At 43.5% G+C, this 24,595-nt stretch overlaps 3 protein-coding genes across 3 annotated transcripts; 2 read left to right on the top strand and 1 right to left on the bottom strand.

The window, feature by feature from the left end:
• Positions 1 to 9,769: 9,769 nt before the first annotated feature.
• Positions 9,770 to 11,343, top strand: MELLADRAFT_106643 (uncharacterized protein; the record flags this gene model as incomplete). Its single annotated transcript, XM_007410297.1, has 2 exons — positions 9,770 to 9,819; positions 10,983 to 11,343. 2 exons carry the CDS (start codon positions 9,770 to 9,772, stop codon positions 11,341 to 11,343), a joined length of 411 nt encoding a protein of 136 aa, XP_007410359.1.
• Positions 11,344 to 17,478: 6,135 nt separating this feature from the next.
• Positions 17,479 to 19,097, top strand: MELLADRAFT_106641 (uncharacterized protein; the record flags this gene model as incomplete). Its single annotated transcript, XM_007410298.1, has 3 exons — positions 17,479 to 17,624; positions 17,754 to 17,819; positions 18,884 to 19,097. 3 exons carry the CDS (start codon positions 17,479 to 17,481, stop codon positions 19,095 to 19,097), a joined length of 426 nt encoding a protein of 141 aa, XP_007410360.1.
• Positions 19,098 to 19,145: 48 nt separating this feature from the next.
• On the bottom strand, positions 19,146 to 20,693 carry MELLADRAFT_71901 (uncharacterized protein; the record flags this gene model as incomplete). Its single annotated transcript, XM_007410139.1, has 3 exons — positions 19,146 to 19,488; positions 19,585 to 20,254; positions 20,324 to 20,693. The coding sequence occupies 3 exons, from the start codon at positions 20,680 to 20,682 to the stop codon at positions 19,447 to 19,449; spliced, it is 1,071 nt and encodes a 356-aa protein (XP_007410201.1).
• Positions 20,694 to 24,595: the final 3,902 nt, after the last annotated feature.

Below are 24,595 nucleotides of genomic sequence, written 5' to 3'. Positions count from 1 at the left end.
CCAGCTCACAATTGAGCCGTTACAAATCACCCATCAGCAACTCTTCATCTTCTGCGTCAGAAGATGAAGATTTGAACTCGGATGATTCGTTCATTGATTTAGAAGAGAACCTGAAGTACAAGCGCAAACGCATAGACCGACGAGACAAGGAAACACGTGACAGGCATGTTCAATCCCGCCTCGAAAAGTTAGCACAGACCCCAGTTAGGCCTTCTCCATACGATGCTTTGTCCAAATCTATTCAAGACTACGTAAAATTGTTGCTTGGTATTCAGCGCAAGGTCAAACGTGACCCTTCTATCATATCGAATAGTATTCTTCCGGACCCTCCCTCACTTACTGAATGTGAAGCCTGGGAACAACGCAAACTCGATAAACGAATATGGATCGAAAATTGTGTCGATCAAGCCACTTACCGCTATCGACGAAAGTATCCAAATGCCAAGCCAAGTCAGATACTCGCTGTTCAGGCTGACGCAGCGGAAGAAGCGGTATCAAATATTCAGCCATCTGTTTTTGTCTCGCAGATACCATCAATAAATCCAGGCCTGAAGTATTCTATTCGAGAGCTACGTACGTGTGAAGGCGCGTTGGCTCTGGCTGGGTTCTCAAGATTTACATTTGATTGGAGAAGTTCAATGAAGTCTGCTTGGAACGAAGCTGTTGCGGCAATCGTCCTTCAAGAATGGGCAAAATGTTACGCAAGGGGTGGGGCCGACGCTTATTTGATTAACAGTCGTCAGGCCACAGCAGAAAATCAGTTTCTTGTTCTTGAACGGTGGTACGAATACAAAAAAAGGGATTATTCAAGTGGCTTAACAGAAGACAGCGCAACTACGGATGCAGATGGGCAGCGAGGGGAGGATATCAACCCTTCTATAATCAAAGAGGACTTGAGACGAGAAAAAGTTGCACGGAAAAACTCAAAAAAAGAGTGGGTCCTCAACTTAGTAGCATACATTGGCGAGGTGACTTCACTAATACATGTGTTCATTTTCATGCTAGGTTTTAGCTTTTTGATTGGCAGCGATGCAAAAGTACTTTGCCACAAACTTAAAAATGTACAACATTCTATCAGATACAGCAGTTCATTCAGAAGACGAAGTTGATGACTCTGGCACGCGTCATTGAGTATATATACCCTGGAGATCACGGGCATTAACCCATTTCTTGGGTGAACTTGATAAGCTGTACAAGTTGAGTCAAGCTGGTGCCAGTGCACGCGCTTATGGTCTCGCAATCAAAGTTTTAGACCGTGGCAAATATGTGCAAATAGAAGATGATGTGAAAGATGTTTGTTATCCTCCAAAGGGATTTCCGCGATCATTGACAAGCTCTACATTTTTGAATTCATTATCAAGGGCGGAGATTGCTGCACTTCAGCTCTCTTCCACGGATTATGACATCCAAGGTATGGTTGTCAAAGCACAGGACTGGCGCAGACGCGTCTGAGATCATTGTCTTTCATTACTTATTTTTCTGTTTGTAATTTATCGTCATTGCTTCGTGAAGGGATTTGTCATGCTTTGTTTATGTACCATTAAATACTATTTTTGATAAGATTCAAGTTTTAAGCTTGTCAAATTGGGCAAAGAGGATACGCGCTTTTTGAGAGATAGACTGAGAATTTCTCTTGCAAAAGCTATCAATATTCAGATCTATGATGTCAAGTTTGCATTCTTCTTTGTATGTGTCATCATTATGAGAGTGGCTCATCACACCATGATTGGATAACCGAATGTTTTCATACAGGACGGAACAGCAAGAAATTGATCAAGACAATCGATTTAAATCTAGTTCTAATTTAATTATTACCATCATTCTATCCTTCCTTTTGTTTCAATTTTTTGTTATCTTTCAGTTATGTATTCAATTCTATCATCAAATGGAATTTGTCATTCTTAAAGAGCAATCGTTTGGAGGAGATCTTTCCTGTCATCGAGCTAAAAATGCAAGATCCCTTCATTTGTGTGTGTGCCTTTGTCCGTCTTAGAAGCTAAAAAGAGTTTGAGTATCAAAGGACTTTTTGAAAGTAGTTCCAGTAACAAAGGACTTTTTATCCCAAATTCCTTTCAACACTCGACTCTCAACATTGGAGTTCTGGAGTTCTGACCTTTAAATACCATCAGTTTCAAGTCTCCTCCGAATCCCGACAGGTTTGATCAACATCAATTCATCAATCATCCAGGTGCCTTTTGTGCCATCGCCCTTCTTCAAATTCTAGTCGAGCAAGAAATCATGAGTCATCAAGGTCAGCCCATGATATGTCTATCTATCTTTATTTGCTTCTGTTGAAGCCAATTTTATTTCATTTTAAGGCGGTGAGACAATGTTCTGGAAGGATGATGGACCAGCAACCTCAGTGAAAGCTACAAATCGAACAGTAGCTGATTGGCTACCAGATCGCAATTCAGCGTACTATGTGGCAACGACCGATTTTATAAAATTTCTGCTTGGTCGTATTGCATTAGACTCCCCTTATCCAACCGAACGGACCTCCTCAAAAATCACACAGCTTCCAGATCTTACATTTGAACAAATAGTCACCGACCGCTCAATCTTTTCAATACCATTGGAACCTGCCACTTTTAATTTGGAATCACCATGAATCTCTCGTCGACAGGAGGAGTGCTGGGAAACACACAAGCAGCAGTTCCTACTCGACTTGGAACAGGCAGGGATCCCTAGGGCCACGTTTGCTTGGAATCTCTCCGACAAATCAAAGTGGAATCAAGTCATGCTGGCGTTTGTTGTTAAGCACTTCCAGCGAGCTCATGATACAGGCGCATTCGCTAAGTACCCCATCAACGAACAGCATGGGGGTACTAATGTCTGTCTTGGAGTTCTAGAGCGATGGCTTCGCGGACACTGCCAGATTTTCAAGAACAACCGCATAAATCCGAGATTTAGGAAGACAGAGAAGCAGAAGAAGGACAGAGCAAAAGTAGGTGGATTGAATTGCTCTTCATATGGTGATTAGCCAATTTCTTTGACTGATCAAATTCTGACAGCTCAAAAGATATTGTCAGGCAACTATTGAGGAATGTTTACATTCAGATGGAGAACTTCTAGCTCTTCTTGATGTATTAGTTCCTGACTCTACTTGTTGCTCTGACACTGAAGAAGATGAACACCACAACCTTCGAGCGGTTACCTTACACTGGAGGAGCAGCAAGTATAATGAGTTTTTTCGTGTCCTTGATAAGCTGTCTTACAAGTATCAGAAAGACAGCAAAGGTTCTCGTTGGGCAGCCAACAGATTTGATTCAAGAAGAGCGCCTGCAATCGGGATCGATTACTCTCGAAGGGTAAAGAAAAACTTGCCAGAAAATTTCTACTGCCCTACCTTTCTATCCAAGCTTTCAACCACTGAGAGGGCTCTTCTCACTAGCACACCGGCATCTGCTATACTCAGTTTTTTAACTTCTGTAATCAAATCATTGTTACTCTAGAGCCAAATTTATCATCAATACATCAAATCTCACTAAAAACAACCTATCACCCTTAATACTTTCAAACAAAGTAAAAACGAAGCGGGAGTGAAACTTTGAATGTTTGATTCATTTGAGAGAAAACAAAGATGAAAAACAAAAAACGGATCCTTTTTTTTCAAGAAATCTATATCTGAAGAAGATTATGCTTTCTCGAGTATTATTTATACAAGTATCATAGCTTTCAAAAGAACATGAAATATCAGATATTTTCTTCGAAGTGATGCTACCAATCGCTTTGTATCCATTACCTTTCTGTGCTCCCCCACATCCACGAAAAAAAACCAAACCAAATCAACCCCAAACTTCATTTACAAGTGAAGAAACTAAGAAACTTACCTTAAACCCCACCAACATACTCTCGGGCCCAGTTTGCTAATTTCTCTCAATAATTTCTCAAGAAGAATGTAAATGCTTTAAAGTAGGAAATCTTTGTATGATGAATTTGGCAGCTGTTTCTCCGACTCTTATTAAACATGATGACATTTCATGATATGTATCTTCTAAATCTTTTCCTTTGTTTCCTTTGATTTCTAAATTCAAGTCTCATTTTGATTTTGGTTTTTAGCCCTATCGGGAAAATAACAAAGATCAATCAAAAATCAGCACATGATATATGCAAATTGTAAAGAGGAAAGAGAAGAATACTTGACTTGTGAGGTTTAGTTGCAATTGCATAAGTTGATTCCCGTTACCAATTAAATAATGAATTTGGTGAGTATCGTAAGATCTAGAAACAAAGACTCAAAGAGCAAAAATGCGCACCTCCTCTGCTAATAATCTGAATCGAGAAAAAAAATCAAAATCGTGTGACTTCGATGTTTTGAAAATGAGTGAAAGGGTACAAAACAGGAACTGCATAAGGTCAAGTGAACTGTTTGGCTGGAATTGAGTCGTTGAGTTAATGTCGTTGAGCGGAGCTTGAGGAGCGACCATGAGTTGATGACGGACGACATGAAAGATACCAGCCGTGTCCCTTTGGTGACCGGTCTTTGAGACCAAGCTTACTTGACATATACGTACACATATGTATGTACGTATGTATGCAAGTGTAACTTTGGGTTGTATCAGTCTTCGTTTTCAAAGTCTTCCGGAGAGATCTGGAGAGGGTCAGGGGAGAAGACTACCTCAAGCCGCTGTGCTTTGTCTCTGCACAGCTGCTTGAAGCAGGCGGATTTGACTACCTGCGGTGTTGAATGTTGGCAAGTTCTCAGCCTGAACAAATGGCTAAGTCTGCTAAGCCTTTGTCCTCAGTCAACCCTGCTGAACATGGGGATTTTCTCGGACACCATTCAATTATGAGAGAAATTTCAGACAAAGTTGTGACCTTGACGTCAAGGTCGCATCCAACGGGCACTGTGTTACACTTTGAACCCTTGACATTTGTCTGTGTGCTCCTTGCCCCACTCTGTTTCTTGTCACTCATGGAAAGTGGTACTGTCACCTCCACAAAAGCCAAGACTCACACTTTGAACGTCTCAGGTCTGATGGACGTGCAAAAGGTGGTTATAAGTATTTCAATCCTACTCTGTTCCTCTTATCCAATCACATCAACTTTTTATCCTTCAGTTACCTATAAATAGTACCTCTACGTACCCTTTGTGTGATGCTCATGCTTCCATATTTTGTAAAGGTCTCAACGGTACCAATGACTATGAGTATCAAGTCATACTATCCGCCTATGCCAATAAAGCAAGCCTGCTTCAAACCAATGGGGCCTATGTCATGAAGTCCACAATGATTGCACCAAATCTAGAAGATAGTATTCCATTGCTGTACTATGAAGCTGATCATGTGATGCTTGTTACTACATCCCCTACTACACTCAAGAATTGAAGTGCATGATACTGAAGGAAAACAACCAGGACAATTTTGTAGAAGTGGTATCTTTTTTTACACACTTAGAAGGAGGGATGTTTGGCTTTCCAGCTCTATTTCATTTGGTTAACAAAGGAGATTGGTAGGAGGATTTCATATCTATGGCTCTTCTAAACTTGTAAAATTGCTGGTAATACCTTCCTTCCTCACCATGTCCTTCTATGATGTGGATAATGGTAGTTAACACAAGTTGCTCAAAATGTAGTGATTTATACAACAACTGAAGCACAAACATAAGCGTACAAAATTGGCTCAAAATTTGAGCATTCTCTGTAAATCTTTGAAATTGGTGATACTGTGGCGAGAGTGCCCGCATGTTCTCTAGTTGAGCAAAACATTGTAAGATAGCTGTATTACACCAGATCATGTAAGTAAAAATCAAGTATAAACTCTAAGAAAACTCATTGAAAGGACTATCATTTGGCATCATGAATTGGAAATTTGTAATTTCCATAGACTAGGACATCTGTTCAGAATCTAAACACTGAGCCTCTGGTTAAACTGGAGAAGAAAGGATTGGTTAGGAACCATCAGGGTGTGTTGGGTTAGGGGTCAGGCTTAGGCTTAGGGCAGGATACACTTCAATTCACACAAGTTTCACAATGCAGTCATTCAGTGTGCAGTGCAAAAGGGACAAAAAAAGTTGTGCTTAAGCATGGGTGTCGCTGTAAGCGTGCCACATCCTCAAAATATTGTGGGTGTCCCCCAGTTATTCTTCAGGTTGTGACGGGAATGCCAGTGCAACGCCCGCTGCCTAATTGTGCTAGTAAATATTACAAGTAAAGTGAGAAAAGAAACTTTGGCACTTGTTTAAAAGATGAAATGTTTTTGTTCCTCGGGAAAAAAATTATTGTGTATTGTGCGCAAGTAGGATGAGAACACCTTTTGTCTTTGGTCCAGACCCAAATCTTGGGTAGGGAAAAGTGTAGAGAGCTTGCAAGATCGCTTCCTGCAAAGGGGGCATTTCTCAGGCTATGGAGCGTACAAGTTTGTCATAAGTCCCTTGCTCGACGCCTCGCGAGTATGCGCGAGCATCAGACTTTTGCTAAGTTTAAGTTAAGACTCGAGTGAAAGTGCGATATGTGAGGAGGGTGTGGTGAGAGTGATTTAAATGGGGTGTTGTGTTGTGATATGATGTGCGTGGATGGGTGCGGTGTTATGTTGTGAATTTTGAGCAGTCAGTTAATTTTAGATAGTCCCTCGATTAATTTTCAACCCACGATTGCGGGTACTCTGAATTTCTCCCATCCCGTAAATTACATGTCCATGTAGTTCCCCCTTCCACCATTACAACGATGGAAGTACCTTACCACGTCGTGCCTTTGGTGGGAAGTAGCAATCAAGGAGTTGAGGTGCAGTTTGTCATTATATCATGCACAAATTAGTTCAAAGTCGCAAAAAAAAGCGGTAATCAATCACGACTTGCAAGTTTACGAAAATACGATCGCTTGTTTGACCTTCACCCACATTCGTCATAACCTTCCTTCAACCGAACATTTACCTCGACTATCTGGCATTTAAAGGGATACCGTACATTTATCTGAGAAGGACTTCGGCGACGACGATGCTGATGATAGGGAACGTTCATTAATGTATCCTCGTGGAAGGGTTAAAGTTCAATTTGAGTAGAGTAGCATCTTTCATCAGCTGAAGTAGATAACCAGACGGAAGAGGTAGAACAAACAGGTATCAAGAAGCGATCGGTTCAGGGTGGAAGCTATCACTTCAGCTCACCGCACTTTCAGCTATCCTTATTGCCTAAAACTATTTCAGTCAACTATCTTCAATTGCGACTGAAATTGATATTGATTGAAACAGTCCCACTTCCAAATCCTCTAAAAATGAATCAGACTGTGATCTATTTGATCTATTTATTTTCGATGTTGGGTTACTCAGAAGCAGGACTTCGAAATCATCATCACTCAAATCTTACTGATCATGGTTTCTTGACTAGAAGGAAGGAAAAAGTCAATCCAAAAGCGCCAAATGGTCTAGATGCTTCAAAGTTCAATCCCAAACTTACTAGTCAATGCAAAATGCCTTCAATAAAAAAAACGATTCGTGTTTCGAAGCCTACTATTGTCGCCGCTGGAAAGACGTTCGATTGTGAATTTACGAAATATCAACGTACTGATACTCATTGCAACCTGGATCATGAAAGAGGTGACGAAGCTGCCGTCTTCATTCTACAACACGGGGCGACTTTGAAGAATTGTATACTTGGTTACTCGCAAGAAAGTAAGTCCCCTCAAGTAAGTTTGGTGTACAGAATTGAAATTAGAGGACTGACAATTTTAATTGTTCATCTATGTCAGGTGTGCATTGCAAAGGTCGTTGTAGAGTCGAAAATTCACATTGGTTACAAATTTGTGATGAAGCGATCAGTTTTCATATGAAAAGTGGTTCAGCAACTGTTAGCGGTTGTTCATTTTCGAACGCAGGTAATAAGGTAAATCCATCTCATATAGACCTCTGCCTCGAAAGCTTCATGATAAGATGAAATATTGATAAAAGTGTTCATTCTGCGCCTAATTGTTTCGATCCAGGCTCTGCAGTTCAATGGGTAAGGTCATCTTTTGTAGTCGGTGATGTTGTTTTTGAGCTGAATTTACTTTTCTACAAATGTAACATGTTAGTGGAGGAACACTATTTGTTCAAAATTCTTGTTTTTACAACGTTGATATTGGTTATCGGTGAGTTGCGTTGTTTTTCAATTTATGCAAGTTCATTTGATTAATTTATTATGCATAAATAGTTCATGTGGTAACTGTAAGAATACTTCCAAAAGAGCGGCAGTATTTAAGAATGTCGACCTAAAAGGTGTAAAAACCTTTGCTGGTTATAATCATAAACATGGTGATACTGTGGATATTCAAAGTTATACTGGTAAGCCTGCCCAGACAATGTGTGAAGCCAAGGATGCAAAGAATGGGAAGGGGGGCAAGGATGCAAAGAATGGGAAGGGGGGCAAGGATAGCAAGAAAGGCAAGGGGAGCAAGAAAGGCAAGGGGAGCAAGAAAGGCAAGAGGGGCAAGGGTAGCAAAAAAGAGAAAGGGCAGGGGGGCCTTCCACCAGGGTCAGTTGTTCAGTCGCAATAAAAAAAAACAGAGTAAACTTGAGGTTTAAGTGCTAATTTGTTCATTTGCTATCCTTTAGATGTAAAATTTCATAGCATCTGACAGCAAAGTCGGATATTAAATCAATCGATGATCTCATCGAAAGGCGGTCTACAATAAAACGGTCGAACAGGATGTCGCCAACTTTTTATCATTATTTTTCTAACCTTACTCATGATTCCGATGAGTCTCTCTCTTTGGTGATTTAGTATAAGTCATCGCTGTGCGATGTTGCTGCTTTCCTGCACAATTCAATACAACTCTATTGATCCTTTCGGCCATCCAAAGTTTTTTTCAAAGGGCTTCATAGTGTCATGATGTTGTATAATTGTTTGGAATTGGCTTTAATCTTGTCATTGAGGGAAAATTACATCTTCAAATTCAATCTTCTGGTGAGGGAGCGAGCTTCATGATGGTATGGGTGAGTAGACCAAGTCAAAGTAGGACACATTAGCTGATTAGATGCTCTCAGACACCGTGTTGGATTATGTTGCTTAGAAAAGCTCAAGATCCAATACCCTACGATGAACAATTCCAGTGATCCAGAGCACGACTGCGGCACAGACATCGCGTGCAGCAGTCAACAATACCCAAACCAGACTCACTCTCAGATTCCACATCATTTTTATGTTTCTTTGCCTATACGTCGTTGTTTCTCTACTGCTCACTACACCTATAGGTGATCTCGTTGACGATCGAATCGATCGAGCGACCATATGTCCTTGTTCTAGAGTGCAGGTAAAGTCAGAAAACCTAATCATCAATCGTATACATCTGGCGTGTCTTGATGAGATAAATGAGAATCCAGCTCTGTGCAGGTCTCAATCCCATCAGATCAGTCCCTATAACTTGATATGCCTATACCGATTTCACCATGCGCGTTCACTCAGATCAGTAAAGATCGCTCCGCAGATGTACTGAGCACGTTCATTGGAAAGTGGATATCACTCCGCAGATGATGCGTGATCTCACCATACCCCGACAAGCCCTTGTGTATATTTAGAGTTTGACTTCAGGAATTTCGTCTATCTCATTAACGCAGTCGACTTTTGAGACGAAGTTGAGGGTGATGGTGGTCAACACGAGTGTCGAAACCCCACAGGCCTGAATTTGCAAACAGGGAAAGAGTATAAATAGTCTAGCTGTTGATGAAGAGGGGGCGGTTGTTTGCACCCAGTTCATTAGTTTTGTCATTTCCTTTCTTTGACTTCTTGATTTGCTTGATTTGCCTGATCTTGAGGATTTCTTCGATTGAATTTCTATTCGAGCGCAATAGGAACCAACATGACTTTCAAAATCCGTATATTTATCATTCAAGTCTTGTCTTTCAATTTGTCAGATTTTTTAAACGCAGGCGTTACGGCACACAAGCTTTCTCATAAAAAACGTATACATTCATTAAATCGTCGTAAAGTCTTACCATACGCTCCAGATGGTTTAGATACAACCCACTATGATGAAAGTCTCACAACTGAATGTAGTGTACCATCAATATCTAAGACTATAACTGTTTCTAGTCCTACTACCGTAGCAGCTGGAGAAACATTTGATTGTCAACTTGCTAAATATCAACACACTGATACTAGTTGTGATTTAGAATCAGAAAAGGGAAATGCTTATGCAGTTTTTTTACTTGAAGAGGGAGCTACTTTAAAAAATTGTTTCTTAGGATACTCTCAAGAAAGTAAGTCGATATGTTTCTCGAAAATCTCGATACCAAATTCTTATTGATTCCAATTTCTTATTGATAACTATAAAAACCTTTCATTTCTTAGGTGTTCATTGTAAAGGCAGTTGCACCGTTGAAAACTGCCATTGGTTAGAACTTTGTGATGATGGAATCATGTTCCATATGGATAGCGGTGAAGCAACAGTCACTGGCTGTTCGTTTTCGAATGCTGGCAACAAAGTGAGTTATCCATCTTATATTTTTTTAAGAGTGGATTCCCCATGTGATACACAGTGAGTTGACGAACTTCGAAACTGCCCTTTATTCAGGCTTTACAATTTAACGGGTGATTGTCTTTTTTTGACTTGTCAATTGAAAAACATCTTGATCCTGATCTTATTTTGTCCATTTATCATTGTGGTGCTTAGTGGAGGAACAGTCAACGTGGATGATGTGTGTTTTTACAATGTGGACATTGCTTATCGGTAAGTCTCAAAATATACTTCATCCATGACTCGCTCAGCTAACACCTGTTTCCCCTATTTTCTCACCTTAGCTCCTGTGGCTCTGGTTGCCGCTCTAGTGCTAAGCGAGCTGTGATATTCAATAACGTTGAGCTCAAAGGAGTTACTACCTTGGCTGGATTCAATCATGCAGACGGTGATACCGTAGATATTCGAAGTTATAGTGGACAGCCCGCCAAGGCAATGTGTCAAGACAAAGCAGCTAGCACGAGCGGGGATAGTGTTCCACCAGGGTGAGTGTGATGCTCCCTCGTGATATCAAATGGAAGATGATATTGATTTGTACGATGTTGCATCTCTCCAGTTGTACGATAGGCGGATCAAGCTCTTCCAATGATTCAACTATGCCATCGAATAGCTCCTCTACTGTTCCATCGAATAGCTCTTCTACTGTTCCATCCGCCTCCGACGACAGTTCAACCTCATCCGACACGGAATCAAAGGATAAATCGAAAACCGACAAATCCAAGTCTTCTACCGACAAATCCGATACTTCCACCGATCTAACTGATCCGTCCACCGAGAATTCTACGACTTCTACCGAAGAAACAGGTTCTTCCTCTGAAAGCGATGAAGCCACTGAGGAGACCAAGTCTAAATCGAAAAGATCTAAGCCTACCAAAAAGAGATCAAAGGACTCAAAATCTCCATCCATTCACACATAAGTGAGTGGTATTCATTAAACCGTCAATGAACTTTTCGGAAAGCAGAAGTCACTCATACCAATCAGACTTTACCTTTTTCGCTTTCAGGTGATACTGATTACGAATTTCATATTTTCTCTTTCATTTGTATACGCTCTTGATGAGGCTTGTTGTCGAAGTGAATTATGTCGTTGAGGGATGTAGCTAGCTAGAGACTTTTGAATAAGAAAATGAACGATATTTCACAGACCGAAATATATAAACACATTCCTTCAAGAAGAGAGTGATACGCTCCATCGCCTACTTTGTACGCCTGAGCTTCCCCCTTCACCAAGATCTGAAAGCTCTTTATTCTTGTACGAGATGAGTAGCCAGACTCGTGATGGGCATTCATTCAGTTGACGTCCAAAGCGCGCTTCATACTTGGCTGATAAGTCCAACTGCATCGCCTTGTTTCAAATGTGATAGCCTTCTTTGAACTATATGCGCTCATGCTTCAGCCAAACATCATGTTCATTTGAAAAAGAGGAGTATATACCAATTTTTGTTCTCTATGTATGGCTTTTTATGCGTCAATCACACGCAAATGCGTTCTTGGACGACCTGTTGTAAGGGTCTGGGATGCAAACTAAAACGAGAAGATTAAGCAGTGGTCTGGCTTGAAGGGTTACTTTCTTTCCATCCACATCAGGTAAGCTCTCTTTCCATCCCTTTGACGCCCTAGTACCTGGAGTACCATCAAAACCGTACATATTTGAGGAAATGATTTTGATGTTAATTGAATGTTGGGGGGATCCGCAAATCCTTGCCCGAGCACTTTCGCCTGAAATGTAATGGTATGCCAAACCTGCTCAACTTGGCAGTGAGTCATCATGATTACATCGGAAAGTGCGTGACCAAAGTACTTACTAAATGATACATGCGCTCGCTCGCGCGCTTTCCCGCTTCCTCGAAGTTGGCACAGGGTGTTAACCAAGTGGAATATGCTAGGAGGGAAGTGTCACACAAGCAACAGGTGTCACGAGAGAAATACAATCTGTGAGGATGAGCAGCTAAGTGGCCCCTCGACAGATCACCCCAAGGAGTATGTCGAACCTCTGCTAACATCGAGGCACCAGGCCTAGTCGACTGCTCCATCCTCTGCTCCAACCATTGTACCCAACCCAGTTGTATTCAAAAGTTCAATAGAATAACATCATCATAACCCTTACCAATATTTCACTTACTCATTATTATCAAGTTATAGCGTGTTAATTTCCTTTAGTCTCTCAGTTTTGAATTATTTTTTATTTTTAAATCATGCAAAATGATCAACCACTTTCACATCAAGAAATTAATACCGCAAACGATGCGACAGATTCTTTTCAAAGAATCGAAACTATCCTTTTCGATTACGACAAATCCGGCGGAAGCCGAGTTATCCCAATGCGCGTCTTACGAGCGTTATTCTCGGAAGTGTTCTCTCCTACCGACGAAAATTTGGAAAACTTCATTTTCAACTTTTCGATGTTTGCCAGAGCTGCCATCGAGCTCGATACTAGGGCAGGTAGACCAATCTATAAAATGGTTGGAGAGAACTTCGCATGGCCATCCACAGCCAAAGCCCTTTTGGATGCAGAGCCGGCAGTGCTTATGTCCAAATGTGCCTTTAATCGGCCAGACGCAAACCAACCTTGGTTTTCCATCCCGGAATCCAGGCTTTCCGATATTACGAAAGCCAGTTCGGCGGCTAGACACTCAGGAGCATCAGGACCTTCCTCTTATCAACATAAAGGGAAAGGTCGTAAATCCAAAAGCCCCCGTCGCTCAAGGAGCCCTAGACGGCACTCGCGTAGAACTAGCCCAGACTATCATCGAAAAAGAAGCCCAGATCCACGTCGTCGTACTTCCAGGAGCCCTCCCCGCCGACGCTTCGCGTCTATCAACCAGTACAGATTGTCTCCCAACTCGCCGGACCGCTCTCGTCGGCGTCAACGAAGCCCACAAAGATCCTCCAGACGCTCCCCAAGTCCTAGACGGCAAAGTCGCCGAGACTTCAGCCCTTGAGCCTCGGGAAGTGGACGTCAACCCTCGCCAACGCGCCGTGAAGAAGAACCACCCACGTCGTCTAGTAGACGAACGCGTTTTGAGCCCCCGCACGACAGGCACGGGAACTCTTCTCTCCTTGAACGCATTGATTCCTCGATTTTTCATCGGGTCAACAAACAGCCACCACCAGTTCGCGTCCCTGAGAAACGACGTAGGGTATCTTCATCACCTGAACCCAGTTCTAACTCCCTCTTCGAAAAAGCCTTTCAAAAATTCGTCAACTCGGCTGGAAAGTCAACGAAAAAACTCGCCTTCCAGTCAGCGGAGCAGGATACTGACGATAAAATCAAAGATCCTATCGCCCGCAAGATCAAACATATCAAATTCGAATATAAAGAAGATATTAAGAGATCGGTCGAGCTTTTCGAAGCCTGTTCGGCTAAGCCTGACCAATGGCCTTCATCTCAATCAAAAGATCTACTTGAATACAAATTTGTTGACTTGGAGAAGGTTTATGTCGAAATTTACGGAAAGCCAGGGGCAATCAAAACTCTCAAAATCAACGAATCCAGAGATTTGGAGTTTGACGAAAAAATCAAGGGCATCCCTATCGAAGACAAAACCCATTGGCAACACCTCATCGCCATCTTGGATTACACTTATCAAGCAGCATTTCCCCCTGCCAAGGACAACATCAAAAATTATTTCGAGTACATTAACGAATTGGCAAGTGACCCTTTGACCGGCATCCACTGGAAGGACGTTCGAGATTTTGATTCGGCGATGCGCCTTCAATTCTCTCGTCAATCCTGGATCGCCTTCGGCAATTGGACTAACCCAAAACTCAAGTACTTGGAAGCAAAGATCCTCTACAGCAAAACTAGCCGTCTCGGCGAAGGGGCCAATATCGCAAAACCAAGAAGCGATAACAACACCAGCTCAACTCCTAAGAGCTCGTCGAAATCCTGGTCAAAACCAAAATCCAAACCAAGACCAGAGCCAAAACGAGCAAAGTCCAGACTCAACTTCCCATACGAGATCAAACAAGCTGGGAGTTGGAAAATTTCTGATCAGCCTTGTAATAACTGGAATTATAACATTTGCGCGAAGCCAGACGACGAATGCAGCAGAAGACATCACATATGTAACAAAATGGGATGCAATGCCAATCATAGAGGAATCATCGCTCACTTATAAACCGAACTCACGTAAATTCCTTCGAGGCTTGGAAATCGAAGATGAAGCCCAGCATTTCTCTGCCTCTGTCAATTTCTCTATCTCCACTGAACCCATGCCTGCAGCTCCTCCTCTTTCCGACGACCCACTAGCAGCATACGCCATACGCAACAGCCCGGATATTTTCCGGATTGTGTGTCCCGTTAACGCCTCACAAATCAAACTTATGACCGCCTCCCACCCAAATCAGCCTTTCGTCAAGTCTATCGTCGAAGGACTAGAACTCGGGTTCTGGCCCATGTGCCCACTCCCATCAGACGAAACTGTTCAACACAATAATCATGTTCACACTAGTGAAGGTCTCGACATCATCCGCAAGACACGAGACAAGGAGGTGAAATTAGGTAGATTCTCTGAAGGCTTCCATTCCCCATTTCGAGGAATGAAGACTGCTCCTCTGTGCCTGGCGACGAATAAAAATTCAGGGAAGACACGCATGTGCACAAATATGAGTTACGGTAACCCATCCCCAAATGACTTAATTGACAGAAATCAAATCCGTATAAAGCTAGACTCTATTGCCTCATTCATCCTGTCAATCATTCACCTTCGAACCCCTAGAGCTCTTGCGTCCATTAACAATTCTAAGTTTTTCTGGTCACGCCAAAGGAAACCGGGCCCAAGGAAGACTACCATCTGGAAATCGGACGTCGACGCAGCTTTCCGTATCCTGGGCATGCATCGTCAATGGCAATTAAGACAAGCCATCCGAATTGATGGTCTGAACCACATTGACCGCTGCGTCAATTTTGGATGTGCTAGCTCACCCAAAATTTGGTGCAGCTTCTTTTCGTTAATCTTATGGATTGCTTATTTCGAGTTAGGCATACAAGGCATCAACGCGTATATGGACGACTCCTGGGGATGCAGCTACTCAGAAGAGATGGTCTCGTTTAAAGCCCATGTAATCCCTCTAAACCAAGCCAAATTCCTTACCCTTTTCGATTATCTAGGAATTCCATGGGCCTGGGAAAAGCAGATCTGGGGATCGAAGCTAGAAGTCATCGGCCATCTAATCGACACGGACACCATGGTCATCTCTCTGACGGAAGAAAAACGAGTCGCACTCATCTCTCAACTGCGCCTATTCGCCAATTCGGTGTCACAACCTTTGGTCGAATGGCAACGTCTGACGGGTTGGGCGAACTGGGCACTCAATATCTTCCCATTAGGACGGTGGTCTCTCCAGTCCTCCTGGGACAAGATCGCCGGGAAAAATATGCGCAACGCTCACGTTCCTCTCAACAAGGCGACAAAAGAGGACCTATGCTGGCTGGCAGACGCTCTAGAAAACTGGGACGGTCGGCAAATCATGGAATCGTATCATTGGGAACTACAAGACACGGACATCGTATTTTTCTGTGACGCATACCCAACAGGCGTAGGCATCTGGAACCCAGATTCCAACAAAACCTGGGACTTGTACTTCCCGCCTCCGGCGAGGGATAACTACTGGTCAGAGCTATTAGCGGTAGTACTAGCCATCGAATTGGCCGTCTCTACAGACGCAAAGAAAATCCTCATCTTCTCCGATAATGAATCGGTATGCTATCTGTTTGGGTCTCACTCACCAACGGATCTCACTTGCATTTTGTTCAGGAACGCGGTAACAAGGATGTTGGAAAAGTCACTCAACGTGGTAGTCAGGCACGTCTCAGGAGAACGAAACGTCATCGCGGATCAGCTATCACGACGAAAAATCATATCCGACCAAGGAGCACCCCCATCTCGAAGACATATCACCCTCCCAACCATCCCTAAAAGTCTAGATGGCGGTTTCAAACGCTCAAAATAGTCATCTCCGTTTTTCGTTTCCTCATTTTTTCTTCTCAACTTCGTATCTTCAATTTACGCGACCGATCTATTCTCTTCAACAAAAATTTACTAAACACTTTTACAAAAAAAAATTTCTGTTATTCTCAAATTTAAGAAATCTCCGTGTGCAACATGCCTGCCAAAACTTTCGTGACACAAGAGTACAGCTTCTCAGAACGCGAAGCAATGAACGTGTCAGACCAGAACCACTGCCTCGAGCCGTCATCGCAAGCCAAATACGCCTGCGGGGTCCGACGATTCGTCGCTTTCTGCAAGTCCCAAAACATTCAAGACGTGGTTCCTTCAGAAATCAACCTGGCACATTTCATCTCGGTAGTCGGCAGAGAAGTGAAACCGGGCACGATGAAAATGTACCTTACAGGAATCGTCCGCCACTACAAAGAAAAATTCCCAGAAGTCACAACCATCAGAAACGGTGACAAGATAAAAAATTCGCTGACCGGGTGTGAAAAACAATTCTCAACACCCGCAAAGCAAGCACCCCCTTTCACACTTCTCGACCTCGAAATCGCTTCAAACCGGTTCAACCAAACCTTCGACGATCTCCTGTTCAACTTAATTCTGGGCCTCGGGTTTGCGGCGCTGCATCGCTTGGGCGAGCTAGTCACGCCTGACATCATCGCTTTTCGCAACTCCCGAAAATCCATACGAAGGTCTTCAATCCTCATTGCTCTCAATGGAGAAGCAGCCACCTACACCTTACCATACCACAAGGCCGACAGAAAGTTTGTCGGCACCCCGGTAGCAATCGTACAGCGGGCAAACTGCCACCTGTGTCCTGTCAGAACTTTGGTCCGCTACATCAACCTGCGTGACAAACGCTTCCCAGGCCAACTTCTCCTCCTCATCAAAGAAGATGGCCAACTGCCAACCAGAGCCTGGTTTATGGAACGATTAACGTTGATCTTCGGCAGCAACAGGACCGGGCACTCCCTCAGGGCAGGAGGCGCAACGGCCCTCGCTCAAGCCGGCATGCCCATGAAAAGCATCCAGGCGATCGGCAGATGGTCGGGCAAATCCTACGCCCTCTACGTCAGAAACCACCCCGTCCTGAACATGCGAAAAGCAACCGAGCACATGCCACAAACTGGACTCACCGTGGGGGAACATATCCACTTCCCAACTAAAGCTCCCGTGTGTAATGAACACGGCGCTCTACCAAAAAACCCTTTGCTCAACCTGACCTGGTTCTCCTTCACACAGTCAGTGCGTGAAAGTCACAGTTCGCGGTTTCGAAGGCTCGCGTATGATAATTACGCGAGTGGCTCTTGTTAGTGATTCGTCTTCAGACTTCACTGTACGACGCTAACCTTTCTCCTTTCTGCAAGCAGAAACGATGACACCTCCCTCCTCCGGACGAGAAAGTCAATCATTGGAAAGGATGGTCTACCAAGCAGGTCAGCTCCCAGCCACTGACGCTCGAGCTCCCTGTCTGGCACTCATTAAAAACGTCCCATTCGCACAGAGTCGACGTCCAACAGGCCAGTTCCAAACGCGGAGTGACTCTCACCCACAAGAATTGAGCAATCACGCGCGTAAAACACGCTTACGAGTCGCACATCCATCGGCACAGCCGAACATCAAGCTCTTATCTTCTACCCATCAACGACTCTCCACTACTACGAGGGTGGATGTGCTCCCGATCATCTCAACCCCGGGCCAACCATGCAATTCAGGTCCCGGGCCACCATGCGTAAATCAAGTGACCGTTGCCCACAGCCCTCCAGCTGATTCCTCGAAGTTGGCACAGGGTGTTAACCAAGTGGAATATGCTAGGAGGGAAGTGTCACACAAGCAACAGGTGTCACAAGAGAAATACAATCTGTGAGGATGAGCAGCTAAGTGGCCCCTCGACAGATCACCCCAAGGAGTATGTCGAACCTCTGCTAACATCGAGGCACCAGGCCTAGTCGACTGCTCCATCCTCTGCTCCAACCATTGTACCCAACCCAGTTGTATTCAAAAGTTCAATAGAATAACATCATCATAACCCTTACCAATATTTCACTTACTCATTATTATCAAGTTATAGCGTGTTAATTTCCTTTAGTCTCTCAGTTTTGAATTATTTTTTATTTCCCGCCCACCACCCGTCCTGTCAGACAGAGGGTTAAAGTTCCAAGTGGTGCAACATTGTTTAAGCAGTTATCTCATTTCTCTCGACGGAGCGGGGAGAATCCCAGTGGGATGTCTCAGCGCCAGATACGGCCACCCACAGTGCTCCCAATCATCTCAACCCCGGGCCAACCATGCAATTCAGGTCCCGGGCCACCATGCGTAAATCAAGTGACCGTTGCCCACAGCCCTCCAGCTGATTCCTTGACCAATGAATTGTGAGCCTGAGTACCCCTTGTATCCCGTTGCTGTTTCTAGGAATCTGTTCCGCAGGGAATGATTGGGTTTGAAAACGCATGATCATCCTCTGCTACTATTCTCAACCATATGCATCAAAAATCCTCAGCCCTAAGCCTAAGCCGAAACCTCTGTGCGCAGGGGAAGGGCGCGGACAGTACGGCACCCCAAATGGCTGGGAAGAGGAATTTTTGCTTTCAGGGAGATTGCGTAGCCCCGAAGAATATCCGCAGCCAATCAATCGGACAGCTCTGTATCTAATTGCACAATTACTCAGGGAGGAAGCCTTTGCATTAACGATCATGGAAGTGCTTGTCGGGTAGTAGTCTCTAGCTTGGCTAGGGGTTGAACTTTTGGACAGGCTTCAGATAAGTTGAATCAACTTGGGCTCCTGATACATAGCATGGTAGTCAAGACGAAGTTGAACATCGGATGATAAGGTGATTTTTTATGATCCTTGCATCTCGCAAGGTTTTATCAGGTAGTCCTCTTTCTTACTTTGAAGTTATAAATTGATTTTAGGAGATAAACAGGAAAGAGGATATATGTATTGACTAAAGATTCCAAGATACATCTGATAGCCTTTTCAATATAATATGTGAGCAAAAATAAAGGGATAGAGGGGGGTAGCGAGTTCTTAGAGCCTCAAGGATTGTTGAATGTCGATAAAGATTAGTAAGCAGGTGTATTTCCACCATCCTCATTTCCATTTCCCTGTTGAGCAAAAAAAACAATGAGACAGGATAAGTCATTAGATAATTTCAACCCGAGATGAGGCACTAGCAGAAAAGACCAGAATGTGATACGTACTCTACCATATTGACCATAGCCACCAGCAGCGGGAGTGCCCGGATAACTTGCATTGTATCCGCCACCATATCCACCCTGTGCGCCAGCGTATCCGCCTGGTGCACCACCATATCCTCCTGGTGCACCGCCATATCCACCTGATGGACCACCATATCCTCCTTGGACACCACCATACCCTCCTGCTGCACCGTATCCGTACCCGCCGGATCCTCCAAATCCTCCTCGTCCACCACCGAAACCACCACGAGCGCGATTTCGAGGCTGAAGAAGTGGCCTAGCTTTGACAAGAGTTAACGGATGACCATTGACGAGAATAGGCTGGTTGTTTGCACTCCGCTCCTGGAGCTTGACGAGGGCAGCGTCCACCATAGATTCATCAGCAAATTCAATGTGACCAGTGCCCTTGAGGAAGCCACCCGGAAATTTGTGGAATCGGATCAGCTTAGGCTGCATGCCGAGAGCTTCATGGAGAGCACTTCTCAAGGCACTCTCGTCCGATTCACCATCAGTTGGAAAACCTGACATGAAAAGTTGGTTGGTGGCAGCAGAGATGACAGGTCGTTTGAGAGAGATGGCTGCTACAACTTGTCGACCGAGGAAATCTAGTCCGTTAATAGCGCTGACGGCAGCATCGGCATCCGCTTGTGTAGGGAATTTTGCAAAAGCAAATCTACAAAAGAGCCCGAATGGTAAGTGGAACTCAGTAGGCACGATAACATAGAAAGGCAAAACCTCTTACCCTCGAGCAGCTCCATCACTAGTCCTGACCACGTCAACCTTTTTGACAGGTGCATATTGAGAGATAAATTCACTCAAGAGTTCTTCGGTTACAGAGAATGATAGATTGCTAAGATAAACTGAAAAGAGTTCTTCTGTTGGTTGAGATTGAGAAGTTTGAGATTCTTGAATTGGTTGAGATGAAGCAGGCGATTCATCAGCCAGTAATGAAGAGGATGTGATCCAACGAATAGGTGTGGCATCAAATCGAGTGGATTGAATTGGTCGGATAGCTGCTAGAACAGGAACTCGAGTAGAAACAGTTGAGGATTGAGTTTTGATAGCACGAAGGCTTGATCGGATGAATTGCTTTGATATCATTTTGATTTCTCGGTATAGAATGTTGGATAGTCAAGTTGGCTTGAGCTTCAGTTCAGAAATACTTCAACAATTTTGGTCAACAGCAGCACAAAACCATACAGGTGGAAATGGAATCAACCGGGCAGGATTGGGGTTAGGTTTACAACTCTCTAAACCCATCATTTCAATGGCTGAAATGTGGTTTGACTCATCAAGATCCGGTCCCGTATGATCTGCTCAAGTCTGAGTCCCGGACTCGCAAGAAATCATATGGCTTATCTCGATGGATCTAGTGAAGACTTTCAACATGGATGCTCGGATGGGAATGAAGCAGGCACATATGTAGACCCTTGTAGACTTGAATTGATCAATTGAGTATGCAAAATCACTCGAAACGTGCTCTGAATAGCACTGGTCAAATCATGGGAGATGTTTGCAACTTTGGTCTTTGATGGCACAAAGGAGCAATGTCAGCATGTAGTAAGTTATTACTTATATTAGGAGAACCCTCAAGTCCTGTGATGACGTGCAGAGACCTCAAAAGGTGAAATTAATGTGTCATGAAGAAACCATTTTGCTAGACAGGATCAGGGTGCTAGAAGAGATCCTATAGGTTATATTCTACTACATGTGTGCCAAACCACCAAACCTTTTAGCACCCCTACCAAATATTATGTTCTGGAACAAAGGCATTTGTATGGGTTTGACATGATTCCCTCACTCAACAGCCCGTGAGAGAGAAGTGTGGAACTTTGTCAAGTTTATTCACCGCATGTTGTTGGTTCCAGTGTTATTCAAGATAGAAAAAGGAAAACAACCAGCTATTTTGTCCAAGTCTTCTAACTTGAATCTGAGGCCAAGGTCCTTCCTGTTTCATCTTAAATTGGTGTGTTGTAAGATAGTGAACTTCATGTCTGAACAAACAAGATCACCAAAAGTGAATAGTTTAGTAATGCATCATTTTTGAGAATACATACTTACTATTTATCAGGCACCATGAAGGCCTCTTCTGCTACTTCTCTTGCTTTTTTAAAGGCAAGTAATTATCCTCCATGAGCTGAGCACTGGATTTACCTCTTGCAACAGCAAATTTAAGTTCATAATTTTCCTTGCATGTTTCACCTCTGTTTCAGCGGCCTCAAATTTCAGACATTGATATCTCATGTGAAGCTTGGACAGTTCAACCTGCTCTTCTTCTGAGAATAAAGAAAAAAGCTCATATTTGGGTTGTCAGGCAGTTGCAAGGTCTTTGATTGCCTAATCAACTAAATTATCATGTCCTTGTGTGTTGATACAAGGACTACCTTCTTGATCTGGAATCATGGCCCCCAACAAGACCAGCTACTTGGGTCTCTAGCTTTCTCCTGGATTGTGAGGTTTCTGAGCAAAAACAGGATCAATTGATGTGGCTCTATACACTGTCTGAGTATAGTTGTGTTTGCTCTTTGAATCTAAAATTGAATCAAACTCACTTATTCAATCTCAATTTATGTATTTTGAGAAACTACATACCAACTGATTCTAGATCTTTGTCAAGAAGATGACAGAAATAGAAGATGACAGAAATCATCATTAGCATGTTATCAAAGTACTGACCTTGATTGTGTTTAATTGGTAAACCCTTTGAATTTTTTGCTGGCGAAGTCTGACTCTCATTGAAGAGACCTTTGAGATCAAGAACTTAGAGAACAACATTGAGAAGCTCAAGATCTCAGGATCCTTATTGATCAATGAAGAAGTATTTTCATGGAATCAATCAAAAGAAGAAGAATTGAAACAACCATCTTGCAATGGTGCAATGAAATTGATGGCCATGGGAACTCAGACTCTACCTCATGCAGGGCTACAAGACACAGAATCCTTAAACTCAACAAAGTCCCACACCTGTCTGGCAATGCTGAGGCAACTGAGGGACTTACACCAAACTTGTACACTCCATAACCTTGCAGTAGAGGTCATGCTCGCACCCGAAGCCCCAAAGCCTCGTGGCGCCACGGTAGGGCTCAGGGCCATGGCCGTGGCATAGGCCATGGCCCTGGGCCCTCCGTGGCCTTAGCAGGGCATCAAGTCCAGCTAAGCCCCCTAAGGAGAGGCTTAAGGGTGGGGCAGTGACCAAAATTGAGCTCGGCGATCATCGAACGTTCTCATTTCATGATACCATTCACAATATAAAGTTGCTTTCTTTTGATTCTCTGCTCAATAAGTTGATTACAAAGACTCAAGAGATGATAGTAAAGCAAGCCAAATAAAAGATATCAACAATAGAAAAACTTACAATTCACTACACTCAAATAAAAATCAATTATCCACGATTGATCATCACAAAGAAAGGGTAACAAAGTCAGTAAGCGTAAGAATGAGAAATGGAGAGATCGATGTAAACATAAACAAGAAATGCTAGTGGATGAGTTGCATCTGTTCCATAGACAGAGATTTGGATCAAGGGAGATTGAGAAATCAGTGAACGCTTGATAGCGTGTTGTGTTTTTTCAAATCTGCGCCCCAGATCATGGCGCCATTGTGGCGCCACCGTAAGGCCCTGGCTAGAAAGGGCCTGACTGTGGCAGGCCATGGCCACGGCCATGCCCTGGGCCACGAAAAAGGCGCCGGGTGTGAGCGTGAGGTAGAGGACCTTGCAGGGAGCTTCCTTCAATCCCCTGGATTTTTTTCCACACCAATGATTTGGGCATGGTCCAAAGAAAAGAATTATGCGCCCAAGTAAGGCACATATTGTACATATCTTTTACCAAGGAAAATGCTCTTGTTATGTAGATAATGTTAGAGCAAAACTGACCATTTTCATCAACACTTCCTATTTGCAGCAGTTACATTTGTGGTATACATGTACAGTTGCTATTGAAGCTAAAACTTTGAAGAAATTTTGTACAGGTTTGGTGTAAGTCCCTCACTTGCTTCAGCCTTGCTTGAGGCAAGAGTGGGACTTTGTTAAGTTTACAGAATCCCCACTTTGGAGGTTGGAAATCAAACCAGGCAAATCTTTCAAGCATTATGTCACCCACGCTCAAACATCACATTGCCTTGTTCAACACTTTGGTTAATTGAGTGATCCCCAACTCACCCAGTTCATTATGTGGGGAGCTCAACCTCTAGTCCAGGATATGATCAAATGAGAAAATCACTTCCTTGCCTCACCTTTTTCCTTCCCAGTGTTCAAAGATGTGGCAGATGGCATCTGTTGTCAACCCTTGTTTAATACCAGACCCTTCCAGTGAATCAAAACACACCCCTTCAGTACCAGCTGTTGCATCTGCAACACTCACCAGCAACCAGTCAGCACCACCTTCTAGAAAATGCTCAGAAGAGAGGGCTGTCGACGCTTAGAGGGATCATGGATACCTCAGACAATCTGTAATCTGTGCAATGTGCAAGGATACATGTAACAATCCCGGTCGCACTAGAAGGAGCACATGGTTCTTGTCTGTGCCAGCTGAAAATTTGGGCCCCAGACCTCAACATGTGGCAAACTTTTCAAACACTACTCCAGCTCCAGGAGCTGCAGCCCAACAAGCAGCAGGATGTCCTCCGGTTCAAGAAACTATGACTTGTGTAGCAGCTGTAGAAAGTTTTCCGGACATGCTGAAAGAGGACATGACTTCTTACAAGGAAGCTGATCAATTTCAAGCAGCTCAAGTCAAAGGCCTGTCACATGGTGAATTAAGGTGTGTACCTTCATCATCTGTGGCACCAATCATCCTGGAGCTGACATGCAACAACAAATCCATATGGGCATTAATTGACTCAGGGGCAGGAACAAATCTCCTATCCAACCAAATGGTGAGTGATTTAAGAATCCCACAGAGACTTTTGATATTGCCTGTTGAGGTACACCTTGCTGTCCCAACTGAAGGAACTCCCTTAGCTTTAAAGGAGTTTGCAGTGGCTGATCTGAAGTCTGAATATCCCAGTATGTATT

This window comes from Melampsora larici-populina, assembly GCF_000204055.1.
Source record: "Melampsora larici-populina 98AG31 unplaced genomic scaffold MELLAscaffold_19, whole genome shotgun sequence".
NCBI classification, from domain to species: domain Eukaryota; kingdom Fungi; phylum Basidiomycota; class Pucciniomycetes; order Pucciniales; family Melampsoraceae; genus Melampsora; species Melampsora laricis-populina.
The sequence above is the reverse complement of the archived record's forward strand: the minus strand, read 5'-3'. Positions and strand labels throughout refer to the sequence as shown.